Source organism: Lates calcarifer, linkage group LG23 (genome assembly GCF_001640805.2).
Source record: "Lates calcarifer isolate ASB-BC8 linkage group LG23, TLL_Latcal_v3, whole genome shotgun sequence".
In the NCBI taxonomy this organism is placed as follows: domain Eukaryota; kingdom Metazoa; phylum Chordata; class Actinopteri; family Centropomidae; genus Lates; species Lates calcarifer.
Window position 1 is genome coordinate 4,041,171 of NC_066855.1, and position 27,470 is coordinate 4,068,640.

At 40.4% G+C, this 27,470-nt stretch overlaps 6 protein-coding genes and 2 non-coding genes across 9 annotated transcripts; 3 read left to right on the forward strand and 5 right to left on the reverse strand.

The window, feature by feature from the left end:
* Positions 1-218: 218 nt before the first annotated feature.
* Positions 219-312, forward strand: trnai-uau (transfer RNA isoleucine (anticodon UAU)). The gene is made up of 2 exons: positions 219-256; positions 277-312. It is a non-coding gene; the product is annotated as a tRNA-Ile (tRNA).
* Positions 313-2,999: 2,687 nt separating this feature from the next.
* On the forward strand, positions 3,000-5,504 carry zgc:163057 (Hemoglobin subunit alpha-D-like). The gene is made up of 3 exons (XM_018687787.2): positions 3,000-3,518; positions 3,989-4,193; positions 5,081-5,504. The coding sequence occupies exons 1-3, from the start codon at positions 3,427-3,429 to the stop codon at positions 5,207-5,209; spliced, it is 426 nt and encodes a 141-aa protein (XP_018543303.1). The 5' UTR covers positions 3,000-3,426; the 3' UTR covers positions 5,210-5,504.
* A 2,269-nt stretch (positions 5,505-7,773) lies between these two features.
* On the reverse strand, positions 7,774-8,609 carry hbbe2 (hemoglobin beta embryonic-2). Its single transcript, XM_018687785.2, has 3 exons — positions 8,443-8,609; positions 8,120-8,342; positions 7,774-8,006 (listed from the first exon to the last, which is right to left on the reverse strand). Exons 1-3 carry the CDS (start codon positions 8,532-8,534, stop codon positions 7,878-7,880), a joined length of 444 nt encoding a protein of 147 aa, XP_018543301.1. The 5' UTR covers positions 8,535-8,609; the 3' UTR covers positions 7,774-7,877.
* Positions 8,610-10,694: 2,085 nt separating this feature from the next.
* On the forward strand, positions 10,695-12,270 carry hbae5 (hemoglobin, alpha embryonic 5). Its single transcript, XM_018687792.2, has 3 exons — positions 10,695-10,795; positions 11,361-11,568; positions 12,000-12,270. The coding sequence occupies exons 1-3, from the start codon at positions 10,701-10,703 to the stop codon at positions 12,126-12,128; spliced, it is 432 nt and encodes a 143-aa protein (XP_018543308.1). The 5' UTR covers positions 10,695-10,700; the 3' UTR covers positions 12,129-12,270.
* On the reverse strand, positions 11,116-11,209 carry trnai-uau (transfer RNA isoleucine (anticodon UAU)). The gene is made up of 2 exons: positions 11,172-11,209; positions 11,116-11,151 (listed from the first exon to the last, which is right to left on the reverse strand). It is a non-coding gene; the product is annotated as a tRNA-Ile (tRNA).
* Positions 12,271-12,310: 40 nt separating the features above from the next.
* Positions 12,311-14,761, reverse strand: aqp8a.2 (aquaporin 8a, tandem duplicate 2). Its single transcript, XM_018687790.2, has 5 exons — positions 14,328-14,761; positions 13,966-14,092; positions 13,586-13,800; positions 12,623-12,757; positions 12,311-12,536 (listed from the first exon to the last, which is right to left on the reverse strand). The coding sequence occupies exons 1-5, from the start codon at positions 14,585-14,587 to the stop codon at positions 12,491-12,493; spliced, it is 783 nt and encodes a 260-aa protein (XP_018543306.1). The 5' UTR covers positions 14,588-14,761; the 3' UTR covers positions 12,311-12,490.
* Positions 14,762-14,926: 165 nt separating this feature from the next.
* On the reverse strand, positions 14,927-19,607 carry aqp8a.1 (aquaporin 8a, tandem duplicate 1). The gene is made up of 5 exons (XM_018687791.2): positions 19,165-19,607; positions 18,792-18,918; positions 18,271-18,479; positions 17,224-17,358; positions 14,927-16,574 (listed from the first exon to the last, which is right to left on the reverse strand). The coding sequence occupies exons 1-5, from the start codon at positions 19,431-19,433 to the stop codon at positions 16,532-16,534; spliced, it is 783 nt and encodes a 260-aa protein (XP_018543307.1). The 5' UTR covers positions 19,434-19,607; the 3' UTR covers positions 14,927-16,531.
* Positions 19,608-19,976: 369 nt separating this feature from the next.
* lcmt1 (leucine carboxyl methyltransferase 1) lies at positions 19,977-26,108 on the reverse strand. 2 transcript variants are annotated; one of them, XM_018687789.2, is made up of 11 exons: positions 25,690-26,107; positions 25,409-25,500; positions 24,900-25,021; positions 24,682-24,758; positions 23,657-23,718; positions 23,454-23,556; positions 22,211-22,331; positions 21,934-22,035; positions 21,371-21,462; positions 20,863-20,960; positions 19,977-20,679 (listed from the first exon to the last, which is right to left on the reverse strand). In XM_018687789.2, exons 1-11 carry the CDS (start codon positions 25,812-25,814, stop codon positions 20,657-20,659), a joined length of 1,017 nt encoding a protein of 338 aa, XP_018543305.1. In that variant the 5' UTR covers positions 25,815-26,107; the 3' UTR covers positions 19,977-20,656. The 2 variants fall into 2 exon arrangements, with proteins under 2 accessions (XP_018543305.1, XP_050922481.1); XM_051066524.1 differs by lacking the exon at positions 25,409-25,500 and having other exon boundaries at positions 25,690-26,108.
* Positions 26,109-27,470: the final 1,362 nt, after the last annotated feature.

The following is a 27,470-nucleotide window of genomic DNA, read 5'->3' on the forward strand; positions in this document are numbered from 1 at the left end:
TGTGACACCTAGCAACACATTTACATGAATCTCTGTTGACTTAAATAAAAAAAACTTTTCCATTTTTATATTTTTCTGTTTTTGGTGACCTCAGCAAACATAGCTACAACCAAATTCCACCTGAGAACAGACCTGATTCACCAAAATAATCAGCCTCATTTTCCAGTAACTCAGCTCAGTCCATCTGTTGAGTGCTGAATCAGGCAGCTCAACAACAAGCTCCAGTGGCGCAATCGGTCAGCGCGCGGTACTTATAAGACAGTAACCTGCAGAGTGATGCCGAGGTTGTGAGTTCGAGCCTCACCTGGAGCAGCAGAATTTTTACCACAGTAACAGAGGAAAAGAATTCAGTGAGTAACACTCCTCTAGACAGCTGACACTGATCACAATACTCAACCAACACAATCCAATTCACTAGTCTTAAAGAGTAAACTGATACATGCCAATAATCCCACAACTTAGTTAGATGACTAAACATCTTTGACTACTATAGCAGCTTTAATGTGGCTTCTCAACTTACAAGAACAAGAGGGTGCAAACCAACTGATGTATTTACAATAGCTCTAAGGTATCAAACTTTTGTGATGTTAATCACCAGTTTGTCAGTAACACTGAATAACCTTGGTATTGTTTTCTTCCTCTGGACTTTCAGCAGTGTCAGGTAAACAAAGCCACTGACCTGTTGAGCTCTGATAGCGCAATCAGTTAGTGTGTGGCCTTCTTGAGGAAGAGGTTGAGGGTTCAAGGCTCAGCTGGAGCAGTGAAGTTTTACCCGCAGTAGGTGAAATGACAACACATGTAACATACTGATCAATCAGACAAATCTACAGTCTGAAATGATGCATTAAATTTGAGATAGATCTTCATGTGTTTCCTTTCTGAAATTCCAAAGTTCAGTCTCACTCTCTATAAGAAGACCAGCGAACCGTAAAGTCACATTACTGCCACCTAATGGACAACATGTTACTCTAGATTTACCCACATATTTTAAATCAAATGCAGAAAACTCTCAATGTTAACAGACAACTTAAAGCCTTAGAATGTGTTCAAGCAAATACATTGTGTCTTTTTTTAAACAAAAATTAGGATATGTATGTAAAATATGTGACTACAAAAGGAAACACACCTGAATCAACAAAATTAGAATAAGAGTATAATAATGCAAGAAACAAACAAGTTAAAGTCCTGCGATTTGTCTTACTTTATATCATTTTAACTGTGTCTGATACGCATATATGAGCAGTTTACCACACTGCAACAAAAAGCATGACTGTGCATTTTTGTTGCACACACCACATAAGATCCACATGAGATACTGTGCTGAGTCAGCCCTCATCACTTCAGTGGCTGGGTAATTCTTCAAGTCTGCAAGATATATATATATTATCTATCTATCTATCTATCTATCTATCTATCTATATAAACCTGGTGAGAACCAGCAAGGCACCATTACTGAAATAAATCTCACAGTATGTTTTAAAACAGAAACTGCTGTATGTTTTCAGTGGGTGGGTCAGGGTCGTGCAAGGTCACCATAATTACTGCACAGTCTTTTCGGGGTGAGGGGAGGGTCCCACATGATACCCTCGCTGAGTTGCACAGGAGATTAGGGAGGCTGTCCATCACCAGAATGATGCATGTATAATCACAGAATAATATAAAAAGTCAAAGGGCTGTTGGTGCCATTTTTTTGATCAGCAAGATTTTTCTCAGTTATCTCACTAACTCCAAATCTGTGCTGTGTTGTGAAACACGTGGGATTTCTTTCCTTCTGCTTCTGAGAAACACCTGAAATACACTGTTTCTGTTATTGACAACTGATCGAGCTCTGCTAAAGCCAGATTTATAACAAGAGCTGATCTGATGTTTGTATTTACAGTCATGTAAAAAAGAAAGTACAACCTTTTTGAATTCTATGGTGGTGTCATCTGGTCTTTACCAGGTTCTAAAATGATTTAAATCTAACCTCAAGGGTATTTGAATAGCAGCACCTGGCTGCTACTTACCCTCTTAATTCCTATGGAAGCAGTGAGGGTGCACTTAATTTTTCATACACTAGCTTCTGCATTTTGGCCTAGTTTTTGTTAAATGAATAAAAACATGGTGTAATATGTCAAGTGTTGTTGTTCATATGAGGTTGTATTTACTTAATTTTAAAACCTGCAAAGGAATAGATATTTTTTTATTACCACAGAATTCAAAAAGGGTGTACTTACTTTTTCACATGACTGTATATAGTGTTTTCATGCATTATGTGTCACTTGCCTGTTTGTGCAAGTCTACATCACTAACTGTGCAAAATGGGCAACTGTCCTGGGGCCCCTAAAAGTGAGGTTCAATATGGCATTTAGTATGTGATACTAAGATTAACTGTATATTTGGGGGGAAATGTGCAGTAGAAGAAACATAATACCAGCTGACATGACAAAGGCTGGTTTGTCAGATTTTGTGGCCCAGTCTTGTTTAATAACTCCTACCTTAGCTCTCTTGTATGGATGTGAGCAGCATGGGTAAACCTTTCAGGGTTTTTTGCTGTGGTCCTCAGATCTGATGCATTGTGGGACCACGCCCACTATCCCTTGACCAGCAGCTTATGGGGCTGCAGATAGCAGCAGCTGAAGCACTTTATCTGCAGAGGACTGCCCCAAACTGCAAAATATCATCTGCACTGAAATTCCTGACTCATATTTAAAACTTTACATGCTATCACCAAGTCAAAGTGTAGAAAATGAGATACGAAAATGCTTACGCTAAAAATTGGAAAGGTGAAATTTACCAAATTAGCAATGGATATATTATACCATCTACAAGATTTCAATCTTGTATATTTAACAGTATTTTAACAAGAGCCAGTTTTATTGCCTGAGATGATTGAAAAAAATATGAAAAGTGAACTTTCATTTGTTTGTTTTTCATTAATCTGTGTTATTATTTAGTGGCTGAGAAGAATGAACAAGATCTAAACCCGTCAAATAATCTTTAAAAAAAAAAGAAGTGGCACCTAAACTGACCATCACAGGGAACCCCCAACACCAGCTACACTTTTAGGTCACCCACATCCACAGTGATGAGGCAGAAATACCCAGTGACGCTCGTAAAGCAGCAGATAGCGCAGCGGTGTGGAGCCCCCACCCTGCCCTGCTGCCTGTCCGATAACACAGAGGAGGAAACAAGAAGGCTGCAGCCTGAGACCTGCACTATTACTGAGAAGAAGGAATTGTTACTTCACCTCTTTTACTGACCATTCTTGTCTGCGTTTTTTGTTCAGCTGTGTTAATGTAGTGTTAAAATGGTTGACTAAAGCCTTTTACACATACCTCTAGTCGCCTGTTGTGAATCTATCTCTGACCTCCGCTGTAAAGTTCTCACACTGGATATATTCAGCTACAGTTAATTCTCTGTTGTTCAGTAAAAAAATAGGCTGCAATGCTGTCAAAGCGGGAGAGAAAGCTCATTGCAGAAATATGGGAAAAACTGACTCCTGTGGCTGAAGATATTGGCTCAGACGCACTTCTTAGGTAGGTTCACACTCTGTTGTATAGACATTTCTAAAATATTTAACTTGCCGTTTTTTAAATAAACTGTTATCTCCAGAGAGTGTGTCTGTCATTTGAAACTAACCAATGGATCAATGGTTCAAATAGATGTGAACCACCTCTCCTCCAAAGAGGCATTGCTTAAGAAAGTCAGGTGTGTGTTTCAAAACTGATCATCTATGAGGACCTAGGCTCCTGTTATTGACTGACTAACTTTAGCTAATGGCTTCAGAAAGTGGTTTCTAGGTGTAGTGAAATGTTCAGTGAGTGGGCTTTAAGTTTACAATGATGATGATGGTGGTGGGAGCAAGGAGAAACAGCAGAACACTTGGCTAGAGTCAGCCTCCATGTATGATGCTAATCTGATGCTTCAGTCAAAAGTAGAGGACAACACGGACAGAAATCCAGATCCATGCTAATTAATGTCACTATTCCCCTTCTTCCCCCTGTAGGATGTTCGCCTCTTTCCCAGGCACCAAGACATACTTCTCCCATCTAGACATCAGCTCCCACTCCGCTCACTTGCTCTCTCACGGGAAGAAGATTGTTCTGGCCATAGCAGAGGGAGCCAAAGACATCAGCCAGCTGACTGTCACCCTGGCTCCTTTGCAAACCTTCCATGCCTACCAGCTCCGGATAGACCCAAGTAACTTTAAGGTGCAGGCAGTAGCTCTACTGATTGATCTCAATTGAGAAATGACTACTTATCAAAATGTTCTTAGTGTCCTGTGTTTATTTAAGTATGGTCTTTATCAGTCCATATTAGACCAAACCCTCCTGAAGTCAGGGGGGCTTCCTCCCCAAAGCCAGTGTTTATGTTGCATAAATTTTCTACGCAGTACATCCACACCTAATACATTAAGTAAAGTATATGTGCATTATACTATAGAAAAATCTATCAAAAATCAAATATTGTTTCCCATATATAATCAAAAGAAAATAAAGAAATAATCTCATATAGTTTCTATGTTTTTGCAAATATATCAGAGGATAGAAAGAAATAGATTATGATGACCAGTGCATTAGATTCCAAAACATCTCATTATTGTTCTCACTGCCTAGCAAGTCCACAACAGAAAATATATTTAATGAGATTCAGAGGTGATATTTGGTCTTTTGGAAACAGTCAGGTAATTTTCACATAAAATACTTGCTATGCTACTGGATTTTGCTTCATGTCTAAATCTAAAATTCTGTCTATTCACTACTGGCTTTGAAAACGGAAGAGGTTCTGATACAAAATGCTGTGAGTGGTCACCTCTTATTTACATTTGTAATACTCGTTTTCCTCTATGCTTCAAGTTAAACTGATTTGGAAAATGAATGAACAGTTGGCTGCCCAGCCTGTTCAGGCAACACACTGTACATACAAGTTTGTTTTAAGCAGGTAAAATCTTCACATCTCCTTTAATTCTAAAACAGTCGCTCAATATAAGTTGGTTTGGTGGTTTTTCACGATGTTCATGTAATCGAGGCCTCACCTACATCATTTGTTTTCTCTTCACCAATTCTCTGTCAATAACAAACATTTATCTCTCCTGCAGCTTTTCTCACACTGTATGCTCGTCACCCTGGCCTGTCACATGGGTGACGACTTCACACCGGTTGCACATGCAGCCATGGACAAGTACCTGTCAGCCTTTGCAGCTGTGCTTGCCGAGAAATACAGATGAGACTCAGCCACGTGTTTCTAAGAAGTGTATCAGACATTTATAGTGCTATATGATTCTGAAATATGTATGTGTTGTTGTTATTATATAACGTTTTGTAAAAATAATCATGTGCAATTAATATGCCACATTTTTGTTATATTGAATTATAATATAAAGTCATTAAGGACTTGATTATACCTATTTAAAATTCCCTTGCAGTAACCATATACTTTATATAAAGACTGTTTCTTTAGGTGTCCCAGGAGGATGTTTTTATTGTGGAAATTTGAATTAAATGTGAATATCAAACCTCTTACCCAACTCTAAATCCTCATGTAATATTGATATTTTTGCTCAAAACACATCACATTATATTATCTTCCTCTGTATTACAGAAACAACTGAAGGACTCACAGTTGTGTGACACAGTGGGAACCTATGGCTCTGAAATAATGCATCATTATCATCTGAAATAGATTTACTTAGACTTATAGGGTTGTCAGGGGTGCTGAAAAATAACACAAATGTAGATTTCTTGGCCATGCCTCTTACTAGGCAGCTCAACATATCACAACAATAGTTCATTTTATGATAAAAGTACCACATTCTTGCCAATAATCGGATAAAAAGATGCATGTCACTGGACAGTTAGCTCCGAAGCTAACTTTCCAGTAAGTTGCCGTCGTACCTGCGGGTTTTCGTCGTGGGCAAGGCGACTTCGGCCGCTGGTGTTTCCTCACAGGTGGCACGTTCATCGCCGGATCGAACAGGCGTCCTCAAGCCGGCTTCCGTAGCCATTTTAACCGCCATTTTTAACGCTCCGTGTTAGTTCTGCCGCCTTCCGAGCTGCGGCCTCGCCGTAGGTATCTTCCTCCCACTTAATCCCGTGGGGATCCATCATAGACATTTTTAGCTGCTAGCCGTTGATGAATTTTAGCTACATTTCTGACACCGAATACGGTCGTCTCTCGGTAATCATGCTGCGAGGCGTTAGCTGGTTTCGCCGCCGGTACTTTTATTTGACAAGTGAACACAGGCTACTGTGGGCCGTAGCCAACGCCAGAACAATAATAACTGTGCCCGGTTTTACAGTCTACTCCTTGAGTTGACATCCTACTAAGCTCCCGTTTCATTAACTTCCCGCTAAAAAAATAGCAGGAACAATAACAAGTCTTCCTTGTTCTCTCCGCCAATCACAGGTACACTACGTCACACCAATCACTGTCATAGGTGGCTGCGTTGACTGACAGGTTTCATTATAACACCTTCACTGACCCCCGGAAAACTCAGTAACTGCTGGAACGGTCCTTTTTACATCTGTGTTGTCAAACGCTTTATCATTGCGCTTATATTTGCAACCATATTTGATGATAACATACATAGGAGGCATCTTCAGTGTGTAATCCATCATAATGATTAATAACCAACTCATAAACTTTAAAATGGGGTGGTAGGATTTTCATTTTCATGCTTTCCAGAGTAAATGGAAAACAGTGGCAGTCCAGTAAACTCTGACCAGGAATAAACAGCAGACCAGGTTATACGTATGACAACAGCGCCACCTTTTGGTGAAATGGTGTTGGGGGTTTTTGAACTTTTGAACTCAGACGAACAAAATTTGTATTTTGGTCACGGGGACACGTATGTCACACTTCAGACCCACACATACCCATGTAATTGTCAAGTAAAGTAATTTACAGTATTCTTCCACTATTACCTGCATTCAGCTTTAGAAATTTATTTTTAGGGGCATGTCTTGTTTTTGAATTTTTTTAAAATAAAGAACTGTAACATACTGAGCTGTCTATCGTGCTGAAATACACTTGTAATAAATTATGGAGCTGTCTGTGGTGCTGAAATAATGCAAACATGCTTCCCTTCGGGAAAGTTGCATTCTTTGAACAATCTTGGGATCTTACCCATATTTCCTGGTTGTTCCAGACGACTGACATTTCTCTAAAATTTCTGCAACTGCCATCTTTCAAAAATTAAAAAGTGAAATGCTCAGATACTGCCAAGTAATCCTCAAGTCCCCTTCCATAAACCGTACAAATGTGGCCACCTGCTGGATTCAACAAGAGTTGCACACTGTTTCTCTGCTGCATCGTTACCTTGTTTGGGTGTACTGATGAATTTGAAAAACAGATGTCACGGGGAATATTGATTTTGATGTTTAGGAAGGTTTCAGGTCTTTTAAAACTCACCTTAAAACTGCATTTACTTTTGTTATTTTTGTTTTATTTCACTTTTCACACACACGATCAGCTCATGATCATGCCACAAATATTTTCAGGGTGAGAGGAATGCGAGGAAAGTGTGGCTCAACATAAAAAGTTTTAATTTACTTAAATCCTCATCAAAAACAACGGCAGTGAGGTCGCTAGAGTTTCTATAAATTCAGCAGTGCCACAGGCTCATGTTACATTAGTTTTAAAGGTCACTATGACCAATTATGAAGTATCATAAATGTAAATGTGGATAATGTTGATTTTGTTATTTCTTTTGTAGTTGTGCACCCCCTCTACCAGGCCTGTGATCGGCTGTGCGTAATTACGCACTCAGAAAAAAAGAGAAAACTAGTAAAGTTTGCTGTCGTGGGATTTTTATTTCTTAATGGAGAAGACACATAACACACAGAAACAGGCGTCAGAGGTCTCCTCCGGGTGTCCAGGTGCGGAGGCTGTCGGGTTTAGTGGTACTGCCTTCCCAGAGCGGACACCACCACGGCCAAGAACTTCTGCCAGGTGGCCTGGATTTCGGGGGTGAAGCCGCTTCCCATTTTGGCTGCGATGACGATGGTCAGGCAGTCAGACAGCAGCTGTGCGGAGGAGAGGGTCATTAACATCAGATGCCTTGTACATGTGGATTTCATTTGTGTGTTTTCGTTTCCTCTTAAGTTAAAGGAAACGTTCAGGATGCTACAAACTCTACCTTGAAGTTGTCGGGGTCCACGTGCAGCTTCTCGGAGTGCAGCACGCTCAGCTCGGCGTAGGTGGCCTTGATGTTGTCCATGTTCTTCACAGCCCGGTCCAGACCGTGCAGCACCTTGACGCCGTGGGCTGCGATGTTCGGGTTGGTCTTGATGGCCTCGGCGTTGTAGAGGTTGCCGAAAGCGCCGAAGTACCTCTGAGTCCAGGGGTAAACGATCAGACACCTGCACAGGGAGAAGGCACAGGTCAGTTGGCAACAAGTCAGCAAATAGAGGTGTGTGAAAGCATCCACCCAGATCCTGTTTGCAGGGCTGTGTTCTTTACCTGCTCAGAGCTTTGGGGCCGATGTCTTCATAGTCCAGGCTGGAAAAGATGCTGGTGATGATGGTGCGCTCCTGCTCAGTCCACTCAACCATGGCTGCTCTTGATTATTTGTTGTTCAGGCTTCAAACAAAAAAGGCTGAATAGTGCTTCAGTTCGACCCCTGCATCTATTTAAACGTGCCAAAGCGACCTCCGCCCTGAAGGAGAAGACGGCTCTGATAGGCTGGAGATGAGGCGTCTCTGATAAACCCGCAGACTTCTCCAGAAGTTTCTGGATGTTTCTATGTTGGTTCAATACGTATTGCAGATTTATTATATAGAGATGACAGAGACTCACGACAACAATGTTAATGTGGAGCAATAGCTCAAATTTTAGCATGATTATCGTGGAGATTTAATGCTGTTAAGTACAAACAGAGGAACAGAGAGTCTTATACATGTGAAGGGAAAACTGTTCCAGACAGATTTTCAGAACAAACCGCTCATCAAACTCTGTACATTAAAGTTTTCCTGTTTTTAAGATTGTGCAAAATCTTTCCAGTCTTCGGACTGCTCCTTTAATCTAATTGAACTCATAGGGTATGGGCCTTATTGTCAGCACTTATATTTATTGGGATGTTTGATGGAAATTTAATCAAGGATACACTAAGAGTGAACATTAAATAAAGATACTTCACCCCCACCTCCACCCCTTCCTAAACGTCTCATCCCAAAAAGGAAAAAACCAACAGGAGAATCTGGAACTGCTTTCTTTTTTTCCTTTCTGCTGTCTTTGTTAAGCTGTTGTTATTACACAGGCAACATCATGAAGCTGAGCTTGTGGCTTCTCAGTAATTCTTAGGGGACTGTATTAATGCAGTCATTGTACCAACTAACGTGTTAATATTTCAGTGAAAACAGCGAAACCCTGAAGAACAGAATCCGGATATCCGGGTATATCTGAATGTAATTTTTTCCCAAAAGATGATAAAAAACAGTTTTTCTGCTGTTTTCAATAATTAAATATCAATAACATCTCTTGTTAAACACGAAATGTAATTCATTATTTTTTTAAATGATGAAAACCAACTTTGTTAGGTTCATTTTATTATTATTTTAAAGCCAGTGAATTGACTCAGATGTGTGTGTCAGGCGGGCAGAGAGAGAGTTTCATGCCTCGAGTGTTATCTACAAAACCACACTGGTGTTATCTGCAGCAGCGCCCGCCCCCCCACCCAAGCACCCGTACCCAATTTCAACACGTTTGCATTAAGAAAATACTTGGGCTCGTTGATAAAGGTTGTGAGCGCTGTTTCCTCCCCATGATAGGAAATATATTTATGGCCGGTGCCAAAAAAATGGTCGAATTAAAGAATTCAATCACTGAAATCACTGGTAAATCTTATACTTCCACAGCTGCAACGTGATAAGGTTGCATTTTTTTTATTTTTAGGAAATGATTAATAGAGTGCATACAGCCTGCTGTAGAAAATCAAAATAAATGTTTATTACTACTTCTGTAGTATGTTTATCCAGGTTGATGTAATATACCTATGGCTTATTAAATCAAACTTTATTTGAATTAAACAAATCACCCAAAAGAACTAAACTCTTGTTTAGGCCTGTGCTGGAATAACTTGGGGCAAACTTCAAACATAAACGTGTCTGAAAACATTGGTCTTTGCGTCTGTGGTGCAAGAATTTATGTTGATTGATATTTGATGAACGAGCTCCCACAGCCATTTTCGTTTGAACTTTAGTGCTTCAGGCCACAGTAAAGATGACACACGTCTCAAAACTTTACAAAGAGCAAGTGTGTGTTACTAATTTGATCTATGTTTGAGGATTGATCTTCGTTTCACGTCCTGCACTGAGGCGTAAACTCATCCCTCTCTGTCAGAGCAGCTGATCTCTCTCCTCCTGACACCTGTGACCTCAGATGTCCCCTTAAACCACAGGAGGAACCCCGCGTCACCTCTAACCTCTATATGTCAAAAACATATCATCACACTCTTTACACTTCGTACGTAAATGATGATACTTTTGCCAACTGACGTCCGCGATATGACTGATAGCTGATACCACCTCTCCGGTCTGGCACCCCGCCACTGAAGTTTCTATCAGCCGCGGAGGGAAGGGTCCTAACTGCGTCAGTGGACGCGGTTTGGCATCCGTTCCCGTGGGTGTGACTGCTGGGCCAACTGAATTTAAGCTCAACTCCAAACCAAACCGGACATCACCACACGAATCAGGTGCAAGAGAAAGAGAACCGAGCAAGACATGAGTTTGAGTGACAAAGACAAGGCCGCCGTCAAGGCACTGTGGGCCAAAATCTCCAAGTCAGCGGACGCGATTGGGGCTGACGCTCTGGGCAGGTGAGTGTCACATTTGAGCCGTATTTCAGATTAAAATATGACACGTTTGACTTTATTATTTACAACTGAGCAGCGACTTGTTTGACTGATGAGGAGCATCACCGCCATTCCTGATGGAGCATCAGTGAAACAAAATCACGGCTTGCTTGAATTTTCTGGTGAATTCGTTCTTAATCCGAAAAAATATAGAGATAATCCCGTCAAATCAAAATATGTCTGAGATTTGTAACGAGGTACAAAGTAAATCATTTAAACTGATCCCTGCCTTTAGGTTTTTGTAGAATATGACACTCTCTATCGATAACCAAAGGAAATGCTTATGCTCCAGGTGAGGCTCGAACTCACAACCTCGGCATCACTCTGCAGGTTACTGTCTTATAAGTACCGCGCGCTGACCGATTGCGCCACTGGAGCACATAGTAACATCAGTTCAGATCGGAAAAAGTGATGTAAAACCGTAACATCAAAAAAAATTGTTTGTTTTATTTGTTTGTTTTGCGCTCAGCTGAACCAGCTCTCCAACACGCCACTTCACTCCTCTCCATCTCTCGCTCCATCTGCACAGGATGCTCAGCGTCTACCCGCAAACCAAGACCTACTTCTCCCACTGGCCAGACATGAGCCCGGGCTCTGCCCCCGTGAAGGCTCACGGAAAGAAAGTGATGGGCGGAGTCGCTCTGGCCGTGTCCCAGATCGACGACCTGGCCAACTGCCTGCTGGAGCTCAGCGAGCGACACGCCTTCCAGATGAGAGTGGACCCAGCCAACTTCAAGGTGAGCCAGGGAGGGGTCAACTGACTTCAAGCGCGTTAAAATATCACGAGATCATCCACGCGCTCAAATCATGTTCTACTAGATACTTTTATATTATGGAAAAGTTTGAATCTCCTGTCACTCACAGGACTCGTGCGTACTTCTACTTTTACGCACGAGTGGAGCTTGATTTACGCACAAATTACACCTGTGTGCTGGAAGAAATAACTTAAATAAAGCATTACATTTAAAGATTAATTAAAAGAAAAAGAAAAGAAAAATTATAATAGAGTAACACATCTTTCTTTCAAATCAAATGTAGACAGGTTACGTGATAGGGAAGAAGAGGTGATCCACTTTCTCTTGTTTTATTGAAACTTAGATCATTGATATAGATTTATAGATTTTTTTTGTAGTGCACACAATATATATCTGCTATTAAACTGTTTCAGATCCTGTCCCACTGCATTATCGTGGTGATCGCTACCATGTTCCCTAAGGAGTTCACCCCTGAGGCCCACGTCGCCCTGGACAAATTCCTGTCCGCCGCAGCCCTGGCTCTCTCTGAGAGATACCGCTGAGCTGCCTGCAGTGGTGGTGGATCCATGTAACCCCATGGTGAAAAAAAAGAATAAACTGCATGCTGCCAAAAACTCTTAAAACTGTGTCCCCTGAAATCTTTTATCACTTCATATTTGCATAGAATAAAGTTCACAGGTTATTTGTTTTTTTAGTTCATGAGTTCAAATGAAAGGGTCACCTGCATGTTTTATTCTTTATTTCATAGCGAAACATCCACACAGTGATCACACGGTTTGACATGGACAAAAAAAGAGAAAAGTATAAACTGACAACATGACATTATTCAAAGCTGGCATCTGGTGAGACAGATATTGTTTACAGGCTTATTGTCGCCTGGGCAATAAACACACAATAGAAGCTGTTATGATTTCATAACCACTCGTAACTTATCATCACCGAGAATGAGCCTGAAATAAAGAGAGAGAGAGATAGTGTTAACGGTCATGTCATCTATTTATTTACTCAGTATCCGGTAATATCCGGTTTCTTTCACCTGAGCAAAGCAGCGGCCACCAGACCTCCTCCTATGGGTCCCACCCAGTAGACCCAGTGGTAGATCCAGTAGTTGGCCATCACAGCTGGGCCGAAAGCCCGGGCAGGGTTCAGACACGTCCCTGACACGTCACCCCTGCACCAACGAGAAAAAATAAATACATTTGAATCATTGATATGACTTGAACATTTTGTTTGTTAAAATTTGGGTGATGCAACTGCAGCAGCAAAAATGACATAACGATAAATTTTCACAGTACAATTTAAAATAATGGTTATTTTAAAATTAATTTTATATTAAATGAACATTTAACATTTAGGATCAGATGTATTCATTTAGAAGATAATAGCTATTACATGTATATGAATGTAATATGTAGAATTAATAATATAATGAAAATAGAATAATGTTGGTGCATTAAGTTGCACTTTTTATCTATTTATTTTTGTAATAATTACATAAATTCTAAAAAACTACAGAGTAAATACTATAATTTATCTGACATTTGCTATAGAGTTAATTAAATTAAATTAAATTAAATTAAATTAAATTAAATTAAATTAAATTGCTTTTGGCTTTTTAGGCCCCACTTACATTCCTGTTTGTCACTGATAGACTGAATGTTAAAGAAATCAAATATTCTTGTTCTCTAAATGGCCAAAATTAATCTCAAATAATCATTGGTCAATAGTTTATAATTCATTATTAATTTTTTTTGTTTGTTTTATTTGTTTAACTTTTTTTCTTTCTTTTAATTTTGGAAAAATTTTACTTTGAACTCAGCGTCAGTTATCATCAATTGACTTAATAAATGGCTGTAATTATACTGAAGTAGTAACTGACATTTTTTTGGGAGGAGATTGTTACTTTTAAATTCAAATTTGGTGTAAATGTTTAACATGGTGCAGATTCAATAAACTGTTCACACATTAACGCATTATGGTCATCGCCCTTTTATCTCACCCTGCCAGGATGTTGATGATGACGGTGCAGCCCACCAGGAAAGGAGCCAGTGGGGTTTTTGTCTTGCTGTTGACTGCCACCAGCAGCACCACCATGGTGACCAGGCAGGTCATGGCCACCTCCCCAAAGATGGCCCCGGACAGCTGGCTCTCTGACTTGAGGATATCAAACGCTGCTCCTGTAGCATTCATGTAGCGGTCTGCAGGAGTCATCATCTGTAAGACATGGGTGATGACACTGAGCATGTTTGTCTTCTTAAGGAATTTATGGTCAGTTTTAATTACATTTTATATGTTTAAGTGTCCACAAAAGAACCCAAATATGCATCTTTTCAGAACAGTGTGCAATCACTTTTATTATGTGGTTCATTTTCAAATGACCTTGGCCATTCCAGCTCCGAGCACTCCTCCAATCAGCTGGCTGACAAGATATGGGCCCACCATCATCAGCTCCATGCCTCCACACAGGTAGATGGCAATAGTGAAGGGAGGGTTGAAATGGGAGCCACTGGAAGGAGGGAAACAGGTGACAAAGGAAAGGTTAAGAGCAAACTGGAAGCTGGTTTTAAGAAGATGAGCTCATGCAAACTGCAAGAGACTCATTCCACTCAAAATGTGTGAGTCTGCAACACGGCTGAGGTTAATTATTATGTGGCAAAGATAACACAGCGCAGATAAACACAAAGCAACACTCAAGCTGGAGAATGCATTCACATTATGATTCTGTTTTATTCTCCACATACCTGATTTTGTCCATGACCGCCACCATCACTGCCACAGCCAGGCCATGCACCAGAGCCGGCTGCACCCGTCCGGCTGCTGGCACGTTCTCGATGACAGATACACAGCCTATGAAAACAAAGAACATTGTCCCCACTATCTCGGCCAGGCAGGGCTGGATCATCGTCTCATATTTGTTGGGAGGTTTGGACACAGGCGGCTTCTTGCCCTTCTCCATGAGAGTCGAGTCTGTGTCTTCCATTTCCATTTTCTCAACTCCCATTTTTGTCCTGCTCTCGTTGGACTTCTCACAGATAATCTAGCTCAGAGATGTTGGCGCCAGCCTACCTGTGTCCCTCCTGCACTTAGACCTGACTCTGTCTGCAGACTAAGTCGAGGGAGCTGCGAGGTGTTGTGGTTATTTATAATCAACATCTGCAGGTGGCAAGCTGAGCTGGAATTGCATCACAGGTCATAAAAAATCAAAGGTGAGGAATACATTCTGACCTGAAGTTCTTTGACACCCAACAGCAGATCAGCTACAGTCCTCAAAAGAGTCCTCAAAGTGACCTTTTGTAAAAGAAGCAACACGGTTCAAAAGAACATGAGCTGCTCCAGTCTGTGGGGTTAAGATGTACCATTTATCCATCACCATGATTGTTTTATTTGGATGCACAGGTATACCTAGAGCAACAGACAGTAGCCTATATAGATAAGACAGACTTTGACCAAAGACTTTACACTATTATAGGTCAGTGCCTTCAAACACTCTACACACCTGAGTGTGTTATGTTCATGCTGCACCGATGGAAGTTAGATCACATCAGACTGAGATTGTCAAATAACTAAGAAGATTTTCCAAGTGCATTTTCCAGTATTATACAGAGGTTAGAGAAAAGTTTAGAAAATGAATACAAACTTTTGTTGTGCACTGCTTTCCTGCATTCTCAGGCACTACCTGCCTGAGAAACCTTTTGAATGGAGCTTGTAATGGTGCAGGTTGATATTGTTGTTGTTACAAGCTACAGATGCTTCTTTCAACAACTGTTTAACAAATTGATTTAAGTTAAAAAACAGTTTGAAACACTTTGAAATATTTTTTGCACAGACTGATTATTTTGCCTGTTTCAGTGGGATAATTCTACACATAAACAGCTTAATTAATTAAACTGTATATAAAGCAGCTGAAATTCTCAACCAAATACAAGCCCATTGACACATTAATGCATCAGTACAGTATGTATCATACAACTCCACCTAAAGAAACATTTTTCTGAATGATGAGTTTTTTAGTTTTTGATATTTATACACTTTAATATTGTGGTTTTATTTAAAGGATCTGGTGACTTTTTTCCAGCAGACACCAAATGAGAGAATGTCCTTTGTGAGAACGGTGTTCATCCAAACCCAACACCTTATTTCATGTTGGTTCTTCCCCTAATTCATTCATTAATTTAAATGTGTGTTTTATTCTTATTGCAGAATTTTTATTTAGTTATTCATGTACATTTATGTTTTTATCCATCTCTGCATGTACATTATCATCATGTTTAATGCAGCTAAAAATGTCATAGGTAGTTTCTGTGTGTAATTGTTTGCCTTGTGGTTAGGTTGGCATCTTCATCATCATTGCAACCAGCACCATCCATTTTTCTGGATGCACTCTCTGTGTGTAATTTTGGAATTCCTCTATTTTTGAGTGTAACTTCTTACAATATTTGAGTTGATCGAAGGGCACCATTTTATGATTCTAATCTAGCTTTATTGTACATTGCAGTGGCCTGTCCTTGCATCATCTTTTAAGTAATAAAGCTATCAAAGCATGGTTTTCCATTCAGGACTTTGATCCAAACAATGAGCACAAAAAGACTGTAAATAGATAACATAAAGTGTGATCATTTGTATGAAATTGTATGTCGAGAATTTATGATCAAATGTCTCTGAACCTTTTGCCAGCCGCCATCATATATGAAGAATCCAAGTTAAGAGTGCTAATCAAATCCCTATCACATCATAAAACACTTAATTGAATCTTAAAATACAAACATGTCACTGAGTTGGTGCCAACATTTATGGCCGATTCAAGGACAAATATATTTGCACACATTTTGCAGACAAATTTAAATATTACAGTCTAATGGTTAGAGAAATGTATGGATATCCAACCAAGAAAAGCTGCCTTCAAGTCAGTTGGGATGTCCTCTCACTCTCTCTCTCTTTTAGACATTCACTGTAGCACAACACGAGTCTTCTGGTCACCAAACAACAACCTGTAAAAACATTGAGACTTCAACTACTGGTCATCCATGACAGCAATGTACATTATTCAATACCATTTTTAGAACAGGGTGGATCAGCAAAGCCCGCAAGAAGAGGCATAAAGCAACTACAAAAAGAATCTAAATGATTACAAAGAGACTGAAAATGACTATTCACTGTGCAGAATGAGCACAAAGAGACTCAAAACAATCAAAAGCGACTCAAAGCAACCACAAAAAGATGCAAACTGACTACAAAGAGATACAAAACGACAAACAATGGGGGTCTTGCTCCTAAGTAGAAGGGTTGGAGGGCCTTGTACATGCCTGCACCCAGGGCCCATTGTGCTAAAAAAAGATAAAAAATAATAATAAGTAGGTGGAAGGTCAGACTGTTGTAAAGGTAAAGCTCAGTGGGCGGTGACCGCAGGTGGACAGGTTTTTGGCTCTGGTTCAGGTTAGACTGAAGTCCAGTGGAAAGGGAAGAGGGTGGTTGCTGCTGCTATAAATGACTGACTATGAAATATTGATCTGGTGGAATGATCAGGTTTAAACCAGCCCCTTATCCTCTCGATCTACATAAGATAGTCGCTTATACTGCTGACCTTTTAGACTGAATAACTGCTTCTCTTCTGAACTCAGGGTGAGAAAGTATACATACCTGATGAAGCTGACAGTGAGCAGTGCTCCACAGGTCGGTCCAACCCAGTAGATCCAGTGATGTTCCCAATGACTGGCAACGACTGCAGGACCGAAGGCTCGGGCTGGGTTCATACAGGCTCCGGACACCATCCCTCTGAAACAACCACCACAACATGTTAACACTGAAACACAGCTGGTGATCAGAGTGCTGCAGCTAAAGTATGTCTCTCATTTTGGACGTAGCAGTTACCTTTTCAGGGAACAAGACAAGTTAGAGATCAACTACCCTGGGCCCATATATCCCTGGACTTGGTCTCCGCTCTACCCCTCTCTGAAGGCAACAGTCATTCTGTCTACACACTTTAGTCCTCTCCTCACTGCCAACAACTACTGTTACACCATGTTTTCTGCCTGCACAGCCTCCACACAGACACGGTCTCCGACCAAAGGCCTCCGCTCACCTCCCAGTCACGGAGGGAATTTTGCCAGTGCCCCCTCCATCCAGGAATTCATCGCATGATGCTGCCACACCTGGCTCACTCCGCTCTTCTCTCTGGACCTCTGGACTGCTTAGAGTTGTGAAATTTGGCTCCCAGAGTTGCTGGCCTATTCCAGATTGGTTCACCAGATTGTCTCTGTGCCATGAGTCTTAGTTTGCCAGTGCTCTGTATTCAGGTTTCGTCCAACCCTTTGTACTTTGTATGTTCTAATTTCTAAGGAAAGACTCTGCGTCATCTGCGTCACGCTACTTGGTCCCTTTGCTGAGAACCGTGACACAGTAAGTTACCTCATCTGTATTTTTTCTGGGAATCTGGGTTTTAATATCCTGGGAGAATTAAACAAATAAAGAAAGTATTTGGTGTTTCTTCACTAGAATTTCATCCTGGCAACATGAACCAGTCAGGCATTTGTCTGGAAAAAAATCTATGTCATTTTGTACGAATTAAGTGGGAAATGAAGAATATTATGAACATGAAAAATATTAACACTTTCTTTCCTTCTTTCTCTGGGTCTCAGCACCATATCACCATCAAGCTACGCTCCTGATTCCTGCTGAGGCACTTACCCAGCAAATATGTTGGCTGTCACGGTGAGGCCGATACAGAAAGGAGCCAAAGGTGAGCGGGTTTGTCTGTTGATGGCCCCCATGCACACCACTGTGGTGAGGAACAGGGTCATCACCACCTCCGCCAGCGTGGTTTTACCCAGATCACTGATGCTGGGAGTAAAGGCTCCTCCGAGGGCACCATCATACGAGTTAGTGGGGCACATTGCCTGAAAGCAGAACAAATTGAACAAAAATCATTCATCCACAAACAATTACTTTGTTTTTATTTTGTTCTAACAAGCAAAACACAACAATAAATCAAGACCAAGGGTTATCAGGATTAAAGGTTGGCAAAGAAGCCAATTATTTTGTGTTTTATTCAGTTGACTCTTAAAATAAAGACATATTAAGTTAACATTTTGTTTTCTTATTTAATATTTTAACCTATCGCATAAAGCAACATCCTCAAAAATTACCATGAGTATATTTTACTTTTTTTTCTTTTCTTGACAGAAATAGACTTCCATATATTTTCTTACCTTGGCCAAACCAGCTCCAATCATCCCTCCCAACATCTGAGCCACGATGTAAGGAACCAGCAGAAGCAGCTTCATCCCTCCACACAGGTAGACGCTCAGAGACACCGCAGGGTTAAAGTGTCCCCCACTGTGAGAAACAAAGTGGACAAATCAGTGAGGGACAGAAAAACATAGGAACTTTTAAAAGCCTTCTCTGCTGAAGTTGATGTTGATGTCTAAATCACAGTAACCCCACTCACGTTAAGGCAAATTAACTTTAAATAAAACTTAAACTTAAGTCCATCATATGCATGATTTTCTAATACTGTAAAAACAAACACAGAATATCAAGCATTTAAAACACACAACAAAAATAAATTTCATCAGTCTTTACCTAATCTGCCCAAACACCGTGATGAGCACTCCCAGCGCCAGTCCATGTGCCACAGCAGGCTGGAGGACACCACCTGTTCCCACGTTCCCTATAACAGACGCACACCCCACGAACACAAACAGGCTGGTCCCGAACAGCTCGGCCAGGCAGGGCTGCACATGCTGCTCATAGATGCATCTTCTCTTGTGTGTGTTGCTGGTGCCTTTCTCCGCTGCCTGCTCTCCCATCTCAGCCACTGTGAAGATCTCTGTCTTAACTTCTGATCCCATGCTGACTTGGAAACAAACTTCCCTCTGCACTTGTCCCAGGATTACTTGTTACACTGATAGAGCCTGCACTCTGTGGCCTGATGAGGGTACGCTTATGTATGTGAGCCATTTGTGGGTGATGATGCATCAAGGACATACGCACATCCACGTTTTTTTCACTGGTGCAACACCTTCCTGCAATTGTCTATACTCAGTTGGCACTCAATCAGGAGAAGCTCATAAAATTATTAGTGCTGTGTTACAGAAAACAAGCACATAGGGATAATAAGGTAAAGATGACTGGTGTCTTATCAGTCAACAGCACAATAAAACACTTGTTTTGTTTGGCTGATGCCAGATCTGTGAATCAGTGAAATCATTCTGACACATCTGAAGAATGTGTAAACTTTTCTTTAGGGTTAAAGCTGAAAACTAAAACTATATACTATAACGCTCAATAAAGTGTTCATATTGCTTTAAATTCTGACAATCACACAACTTTTTATGGTGAGAGAACCAACTGATATTTACATACATGTACATAAATGAAATAAGGTGATAGTCTTACACAAAAGGAAGTTTTTAATCAGCTGTACTTGAACCGCATTCATGAAATATAATCTGTTACAAACTAATCTGTCATGTCCTCTTTATTGTTTGAAAACTGGGGTGTAAGAATAGAAAAGATCTGACAGGCAGATGTAATGTAACTGGTAGTTGCATGTAATGCACTTCTTGCTGTTTGACACTAGTTAACGCATGCATGCACGTATGTTTGTAAGCAAATGAGTCTGGAAGTGCAATTGATCAATAAATAAAATTAAAATGGCACATAAAATCCAGGCAAGGACAAATATATGACGTTTGAAATTCTTCACACGTCTTACATTCTTTCATTTCCAGAGCAGATTTTGAAATCATATTTTTGTTTCAGTTGTTAACCACAGACAAAATTCACCCTCAAGCAAATGAGCAAAACAAACATGATCTATTTTACTCTAAGTAACTCAATGCCAGTGTAGTGACCAACCTCTTCACAGTCCTCAACCTTATCACCTCTCATCTTTAACATGGACACAATCACATTCTGCTGATGCTGGGAGTTTTCAAACCAGAACAGCTCCCAGATGACTGAGAACATGGTTTCCTCTCTTCTCACTGCCGCTTTTCACAGATCTTCTCCTCTTGTTGACTTTGGCGAACATACATGTAAAGCATGTCCAAACCATGGAGCAGTTTCACAATTAGAATGCCAGCTGTGACAGACCTGAGGAAACACAAAATGACCCGTTCTTGTAAATGACCACGCCAGACATTCAAACTGGGCGGGAGGGAATGGAATTCCATGGAAATATGAAAGATTTAACACACATGAGTAACACAAAGTAAATAAAGTGACAGAAAATGTGGCGCCACAGTGGTCAGAAATGATCGTGGAATTGTACAGTACCCAGGTTAAGCTTGTCCTTGGTGGCCCAGCAGATGCTGTAATGTTGAAGAAGCTGTTGTAACAGCTCTCTCTCGTCCAGGAACTCCAGTCGCTCAATTCTGCAAGGAATAGAAAAAAATGTGGTATTTCATCATTATGTTGGTGTGGAGTGTCTTTGATTCAGAAGTTCTTCCTCTTTGTAATTTTCCAGCACAAGCTGTGATAGCTGAGATACTATTTTCTGAGACTTCAGAAGCTTCTTTAGAGCCACAGAAGACGCCGTGTGAAAGCTATCACACAGCATCCTTCTGATGAGTAAATTGATCTTCATATGTAAAACCAGTAAATGTCCCTTTAAGTTAATGCTGATGGTATCAAGCAACAATCATATATGACAGATGTGGCCCCTTCTACACAGCACGTTCAAGGTGGGAATGTCGCGCCATTCTTCCGCCTCACTGTTCTGTGTAAAACGCACAAATGCAGAATGGGAGGCATCGTTTGTTCAGTGATGTTAAATCTGCGTTACCTCGCCACATCGTCCTGAGGGAGCATACTGTAGATCGTCATCATGTCCAGAGCGTCAGCATGCTCCCAGCCAGCCTTCAGAAACCGCTCCTTCTGCAAACACCACATATTAACAATATAATATCTGAATATTCTGAAAAATAAATCACTCAACGGGACATCAAGACTTATTTGTTTTCTTGACTGTGAAGATATTACACTGTGGTGAGAAAAAAGCATGTGAATCCTTTTTACGATCTAAGTCACAAGAACAGATATTTTTATATGTGTTTTATAGGTCACTCTAACTAACACCTACAATCTTGTGTCATGGACTGGACTCTAGGTTTGCTAACTACTGACTCCAATTATCTTTTGTTCTGGCTTCTCATACTTGCAACCAACGCTGTGATGTCTGAATGCAATATAAGATATGGACAAGAACAACACAATAATGTGTGTTTGTTCATACTTCTAACTTAGACGAAGATCTGACCATATTCTAAGACAAATGTATCTATAAATGCAGGTAATTCCAAAGGATTCACTTGATTTTTTGTCGCTATATTAAGTCCTAGCTGTTACCTGCGAGTCCAGGGACTGGCAGGCCTCTACTCCTGCCAGGGTGCACTGGCGGCGCTGCAGGTTCTCGATCATCACCTGGCCAAATCGATCACTCATGTTCACCTGGTTACAAACACAGTGTTGACTGGATGAGGTCTTAAGTGCTGTTATTAATGTGTGCTGAAGGCAATAGCTGCAAAAACTGTAACTGAATCCCACCTTACTACCACCAGATACCAGCATGGATCCATCACCTGTGTTCTCTGCTGTACCAGGTGAGGTCATTTGTTTTGTTTACCTGTTCATAGTTGATGAACATGGCGGTGTGGAAGGTCTCTGCTGCCCAGTGAATGAGGTTGGATGACTGGGAAGGTGTCATGTAGACCAGCACACACTCTGACAGGAATAATGTAGGTAGTCTGGAGATGAGAATGTCACATATTAGCACAACATTACTGGAGGTAGAGGGCAGTCAGAGAGTCCACACCTCTACCAAGGCAAAACAATGCTCTAAATTTGTTGTCTAAATCCAGATAGATGAGAGTTAACAAAATATACTTTTTTTATTAAAGCAACCAATAAATAAAACAGTGAACCTGATTGGTCAGGAGTGACAACAGAACCATTTCTTTTCCACCAAATGTAACTGAAATTAACATTTTTGAGATATGGCACCTAACTAATAAACAGACAAACATAACCTTCATGATGGTGATTATCAGGCGAGGTACAAAGACAAACAACCGTTCCACTTAGGATTTGCATGACAACCCATTAGACAAGCTGCCTTCAACCAACTCTTCAGTGCTGTCTTTTACACTCTACTGTCTTAAAACTACTTACACAACAAACTCTGTTAGATTCACTGAGGAATATGGAATTAGGTCGGCAAGAAAAACAAAAATTCACATCAGGTAACTTTCTGAAAAGGAAGCGGGTGGTGAAGGAGTCGCACCCTAGAAAACTTCCACTCATACAAAAACAATGCCCATGCCATCCAACATCCTATTAGAAAATAAAAATCTGCCTTTGTTCACTGCTGCTGGTAAAATGAGGGACAAGTTTCATAATAGAACAAATGATCAAAACCTCAAAACTATGATTAAAAACAATGCTTATGTGTCATGCCACCACCCTCCTTCAAGTAGCAGATTTAGTAATATTATAATAAAACTGTGACTGACAACATACAGAGAACATACAGTGGGCTTTCACACCTATACAGGGTTTAGTGTTTGATAGACTACTAAAAAAATACATTCTGGGTGGGGTATCCTTTCAAATCAGGCCCCAGACATCAGACATTACAGCTGCATTATAGCCATACAGTCACTGTGTAGACTGTGTTTGTTATCTAGAGTTACTCACAGAGAGAAAACACAGAGATAAGCTTCAATTCTTGGACCTCTAAACACATGCTGGGAAAGAAAAGAGAGCTGATAGAGAGCAGTACAAGCTGTTGTATTCTGCAACATTCATGCTCAGTATGACTAATAGGGAATGTAATATTGATATGAAAGCCAACAGTGTCTGTCACATACTCTGGGTTAAGCTGGAACTTCTTCAGTTTTTCATCCAAATTAGAGATATCTCTCAGGTCTGCTCCGATGATACAGTAACGGTCTGAGTCAAGGCTGTGGGCATCTGAACAAACACACACAGGCACTCATTTAGCAGGATCTAAACCACATAGATATGTAATCCCCAACTGGTATGTAATGTATGATTGTAACTTCTGTTGTACCTAGTAGTAAGGAGTCTGTTGAGTGGGTTTCGATGATGGGTTTGGACAGGGGTGGTTTTGTCCTGATCAAACAAACAAACAAACAAAAAAACATAATCACAATTCATAATAATTAACACTGTATATCATTAATAAAGCTAAAGCTACACTACAGTCGGGCCTTCTACATGCAAACCACTCTGTTCCTCAGCAGTCTAATACAACAGGCCTGTGGTAAATCTTTCATTTCTAGGTTATAATGTTCTGTTAGTGTTGTAACTGTAGCGCAGTGACAATTTAACTTTATGGTCATTTGTAGAATTCTACTGTGTAATATTTAACAGAGCTGTTTCTAATATTTTATCCACCACATTTATATCAGTGATGGTAGAACCGCCTCTCAGTACAATGCAATACAACTCATCAGCACCACACCCTGTGGCCTACAAAATAGCTCTGCTAATAAACTGGCAACTAAATATGTGAAGTCACAGGCTACAACCTGAGCTGAGACCTAAATAAGTTCCATTTTTAAATTTTACTGCATTTGTTAGCTTCTGTTTTGTGATAGAAATAGTGACAATGTCATATTTACTGCAATATACAAAACATTTCTGACTGAACTATGCCTCCACTTACACAGAACTTAACTCAGGGTAATTTATATAGCTGTTTTAACAGGATACATGTATCTATGCCAAATGATTTAAATTCAGTATGTTCCTAGAATTCTTTGGTACTAAGTGCTGAGATGTTTCATTAAACAAAGATCTTTGTCTCCCCCTACAGGACTCAAACCTACATTACAACACCAAAGCCAGAGATAGATCAAAACATGAACTGGTGCTGCTGTATAGCAGTAGTTACAAGATACAACCATTCAAACATGGTTCATGAATTAAGATAACTACAATCTGAGTTGTTCTTATTAATATGCATATGCAGCAGGACGTGTAAGAGAAACTGTAGGAGAAACCTGTGGCTCTGGCTCATGTTTGGCACACAGTAAAGAATTTAGTAATTTTTTTAAAGCCGGTTTGTCTTACTTTATATTGTGTATTTTCCTGGCCACGATGGTAGGAAAGTCAACTTCAAAGAACTTCCGTGGCATGATGTTTTCATCCTGTAACGCATACATACACACATACTGTAAAGACCTGGGCCTTCCGAAATTTTTTTGACAATGGATAAATTGTATTTTGAGGCAAATCAAATCTTAAACAATCAAACTCAATTAAAGTGATGCTGCTGCACTGCTGACAACCTTTAGTCGCCAAAATGTGGTGTCCAGTCCAGCTCCCAGGTTGATTACTTGACAGTCACACTCTGTTTTCCTTATGAACGCATCAAGTAGATGGTTCACCCCGTGAACACGGGCATAGTAACCTGTTAAACCAGATAAGTAGAGAGTAAGATAAGCTGGTAAAACACACACCTGAGCTCTGTCACATACAAAAAGGCAGTCCTCAAACCAGGGCCAAATACAGCAAAACTGCATGACTGGGTCAGTGGGAGAATTTACTGCTCCTCACTAACCACATTGTAAAGTGAGGTGATAATAGCTAGTTATATAGTATATTACACAGTAACCTTGTGAGTCATAATTGCTCTACTGCATGTACTGCACACATTTGGTTACCAGGACAGTGTGCAAGGCCAGGCTCATGATATTTACTAGCGATCTTGTGACTTACAGTCTGACTGAATATAATGAGATATACCACTTTACTGACTGAAGCAGAAATGTCAGAAAGCTGAGACTGTATAACTTGCCTCTGTTGATTTCAGGGGCCTTCCTTTCTCCTACATTTCTCGCAAAATATTGGATATATGGGTCCTTCCAGTAGCCTTTACTGGTAGCAAACCTGGAATACAGATTATAAACTGAATGAGAAGGTGTCATATATTATTAACGCTACTTAAATCAGGATTCATGCATGATGACACATAAATATCATTAAACGACTCATAATAAGTTCTGAGGAGATAAATCATTAATATGGCCATTTAAGTAACACGTTAAATGATTAACTTTTAACTGCTGCACAGGTTACCTTTTGCATGTGGTTGCATCGTCACACGTCGCCCTCACCGCTTCGTCGGCAGTATCCGTGTCTGTGAAGGGCTGCCGAGCTGCCATCAATGATCCTTGTCCTAACGCAATGTGCTCGGTCAACATTAAAACCGTGAGCGGTGCATAATCTCGTCCACCTGCTTTACTCCGGCTTTAGCTGCTACAAGCTAACTGGCTAGCTCAATTTGCAAGACACGTTTATTTAGCAAAACGGGGAAAAGAAAGAATAAGACTGTGAGCACTGTCGAGTTGCTCAACTTACTGCGGACAGTACACAACCTATGGGTTGGATTAAAACAAGCAATTTGTAAAGAGCTGACAGTATTTTGCTAGCTAAAACCAGTCGCTTGGGGCTAAAAATGTGTTGACAAATTAGACCGGAAGCAAACGATCAACACTTCCGCTTTGTATTTTTCAGATTAAAAGTATCACTGTAAAGGTATTGAGTTTGCGTACGAATAAAATAAACCTACAGCGAAATGCAACAGGCCACACAATCTCTGCAGCGTTTTAATATATAAAAAGGTTGACTTTTAACCTAAAATAGACAAATATTTTCATTAAACCTGACAAATTACAGACAAGGTTTGTGGGTAGGCTTACAAGAAGACTCGCTGTAACCACACACACACACACACACACACACACACACACACACACACACACACACACACACACACACACACACACACAAATAAACAAATAAAAGGAGGAGGAAGCGCAAAAAGGAGCAGACATATATCAAGTCTCACATGAAATGTGAAATCCAATGCCACTCTGACACACATCCTTGCAAACTGTGTGTGAAATCATACCACCATAAAGCCAACCTCACTGAGGTCTCAGAAAACTTGATGCCGAACGCAGAAAGTCACATTACAGAGTAAAACTTGTCCTACTTGCGGGAGAAACTTCAGCAGCTTAATTAAAAATCCACTTGAGAGCCACACATGGGAGAAACCATACAGCTGCAAAGCCTGCGGCAGAAAAGTTTTGTGAGGCTACAGATACAAATTCCATATATGCCTCATCCAATTTATGCACAGAGTGACCTGCAACACTTAGATGCACAGCTGCAAAGCTCTATGGCAAAGAGCTCAGTGACCTAAATCTGCACTTGCACATGAGGGCTCACAAAGGAAGAAAATGTGCAGCTGTGAAGATTTCAAATATGTTTTTTTTTAATTGGTCTTTCATAAGAAAGTCCATATGAAGGATATGATTTTGTGATCTCTGTGCAGCAGAATGGTCTCCAACAATATCATAAAGTTCATACTGATATATTCCAAGTAATTGGAAAGTTGGGAACAAGCTAGAAACTATGCATTCATTTGATTCCTGATAGAAGACTGACTGAGTCATTTTACCACTTTCAGTTGAGTTTCATGGTATTAAGAGCCAGCGTGTAACCTTGTTGACTCACAGGCTACAAGGATGTGGGCTCAATTCCCAGACCTGGTGTTGTGCTAATACTTGTTTCCCAGAAAATGTGCATTTTCCCAAATACTGCCTTTGGATTCATCTCATTTCAAGACCATCATTTCAAGAATGTTGTCGCTACTATAAGTTGATTTTACATACATTTTACAAAATTCAAATATTGAAAATAGTCAAAGTAACCTTATGGTTCCCCATATTTACAATAGAAACACTAGTTTCCAGAAAAGGATAAATACTGGCAGATTTCTCAACCCCCTCAGGCACTAATGATGGAATCACCACACACGTGTTCATATTGTAGTTGCCAAAACACTTCTCAGA

Coding starts and splice junctions, on each gene's coding strand:
- hbbe2 (XM_018687785.2), bottom strand. CDS start 8,534: ATGGTTGAGTGGACTGAGCAGGAGCGCACCATCATCACCAGCATCTTT. Junction 8,343..8,442: donor GGCCCCAAAGCTCTGAGCAG/GTAAAGAACACA, acceptor CTCCCTGTGCAG/GTGTCTGATCGTTTACCCCT. Junction 8,007..8,119: donor TGGACCCCGACAACTTCAAG/GTAGAGTTTGTA, acceptor TCCTCCGCACAG/CTGCTGTCTGACTGCCTGAC.
- zgc:163057 (XM_018687787.2), top strand. CDS start 3,427: ATGCTGTCAAAGCGGGAGAGAAAGCTCATTGCAGAAATATGGGAAAAA. Junction 3,519..3,988: donor GGCTCAGACGCACTTCTTAG/GTAGGTTCACAC, acceptor TTCCCCCTGTAG/GATGTTCGCCTCTTTCCCAG. Junction 4,194..5,080: donor TAGACCCAAGTAACTTTAAG/GTGCAGGCAGTA, acceptor TCTCTCCTGCAG/CTTTTCTCACACTGTATGCT.
- aqp8a.2 (XM_018687790.2), bottom strand. CDS start 14,587: ATGGGAGTTGAGAAAATGGAAATGGAAGACACAGACTCGACTCTCATG. Junction 13,801..13,965: donor TCGGAGCTGGAATGGCCAAG/GTCATTTGAAAA, acceptor CATGTCTTACAG/ATGATGACTCCTGCAGACCG. Junction 12,537..12,622: donor GTGGCCGCTGCTTTGCTCAG/GTGAAAGAAACC, acceptor TCTTTATTTCAG/GCTCATTCTCGGTGATGATA.
- lcmt1 (XM_018687789.2), bottom strand. CDS start 25,814: ATGTTGACCGAGCACATTGCGTTAGGACAAGGATCATTGATGGCAGCT. Junction 23,719..24,681: donor AGGAAAATACACAATATAAA/GTAAGACAAACC, acceptor TTGTTTGATCAG/GACAAAACCACCCCTGTCCA. Junction 22,332..23,453: donor AAGTTCCAGCTTAACCCAGA/GTATGTGACAGA, acceptor TCTCATCTCCAG/ACTACCTACATTATTCCTGT.
- aqp8a.1 (XM_018687791.2), bottom strand. CDS start 19,433: ATGGGATCAGAAGTTAAGACAGAGATCTTCACAGTGGCTGAGATGGGA. Junction 18,480..18,791: donor TTGGAGCTGGTTTGGCCAAG/GTAAGAAAATAT, acceptor TTCTGCTTTCAG/GCAATGTGCCCCACTAACTC. Junction 16,575..17,223: donor CTCACTGTCAGCTTCATCAG/GTATGTATACTT, acceptor ATGTTTTTACAG/GTTGTTGTTTGGTGACCAGA.
- hbae5 (XM_018687792.2), top strand. CDS start 10,701: ATGAGTTTGAGTGACAAAGACAAGGCCGCCGTCAAGGCACTGTGGGCC. Junction 10,796..11,360: donor GGGGCTGACGCTCTGGGCAG/GTGAGTGTCACA, acceptor CCATCTGCACAG/GATGCTCAGCGTCTACCCGC. Junction 11,569..11,999: donor TGGACCCAGCCAACTTCAAG/GTGAGCCAGGGA, acceptor AAACTGTTTCAG/ATCCTGTCCCACTGCATTAT.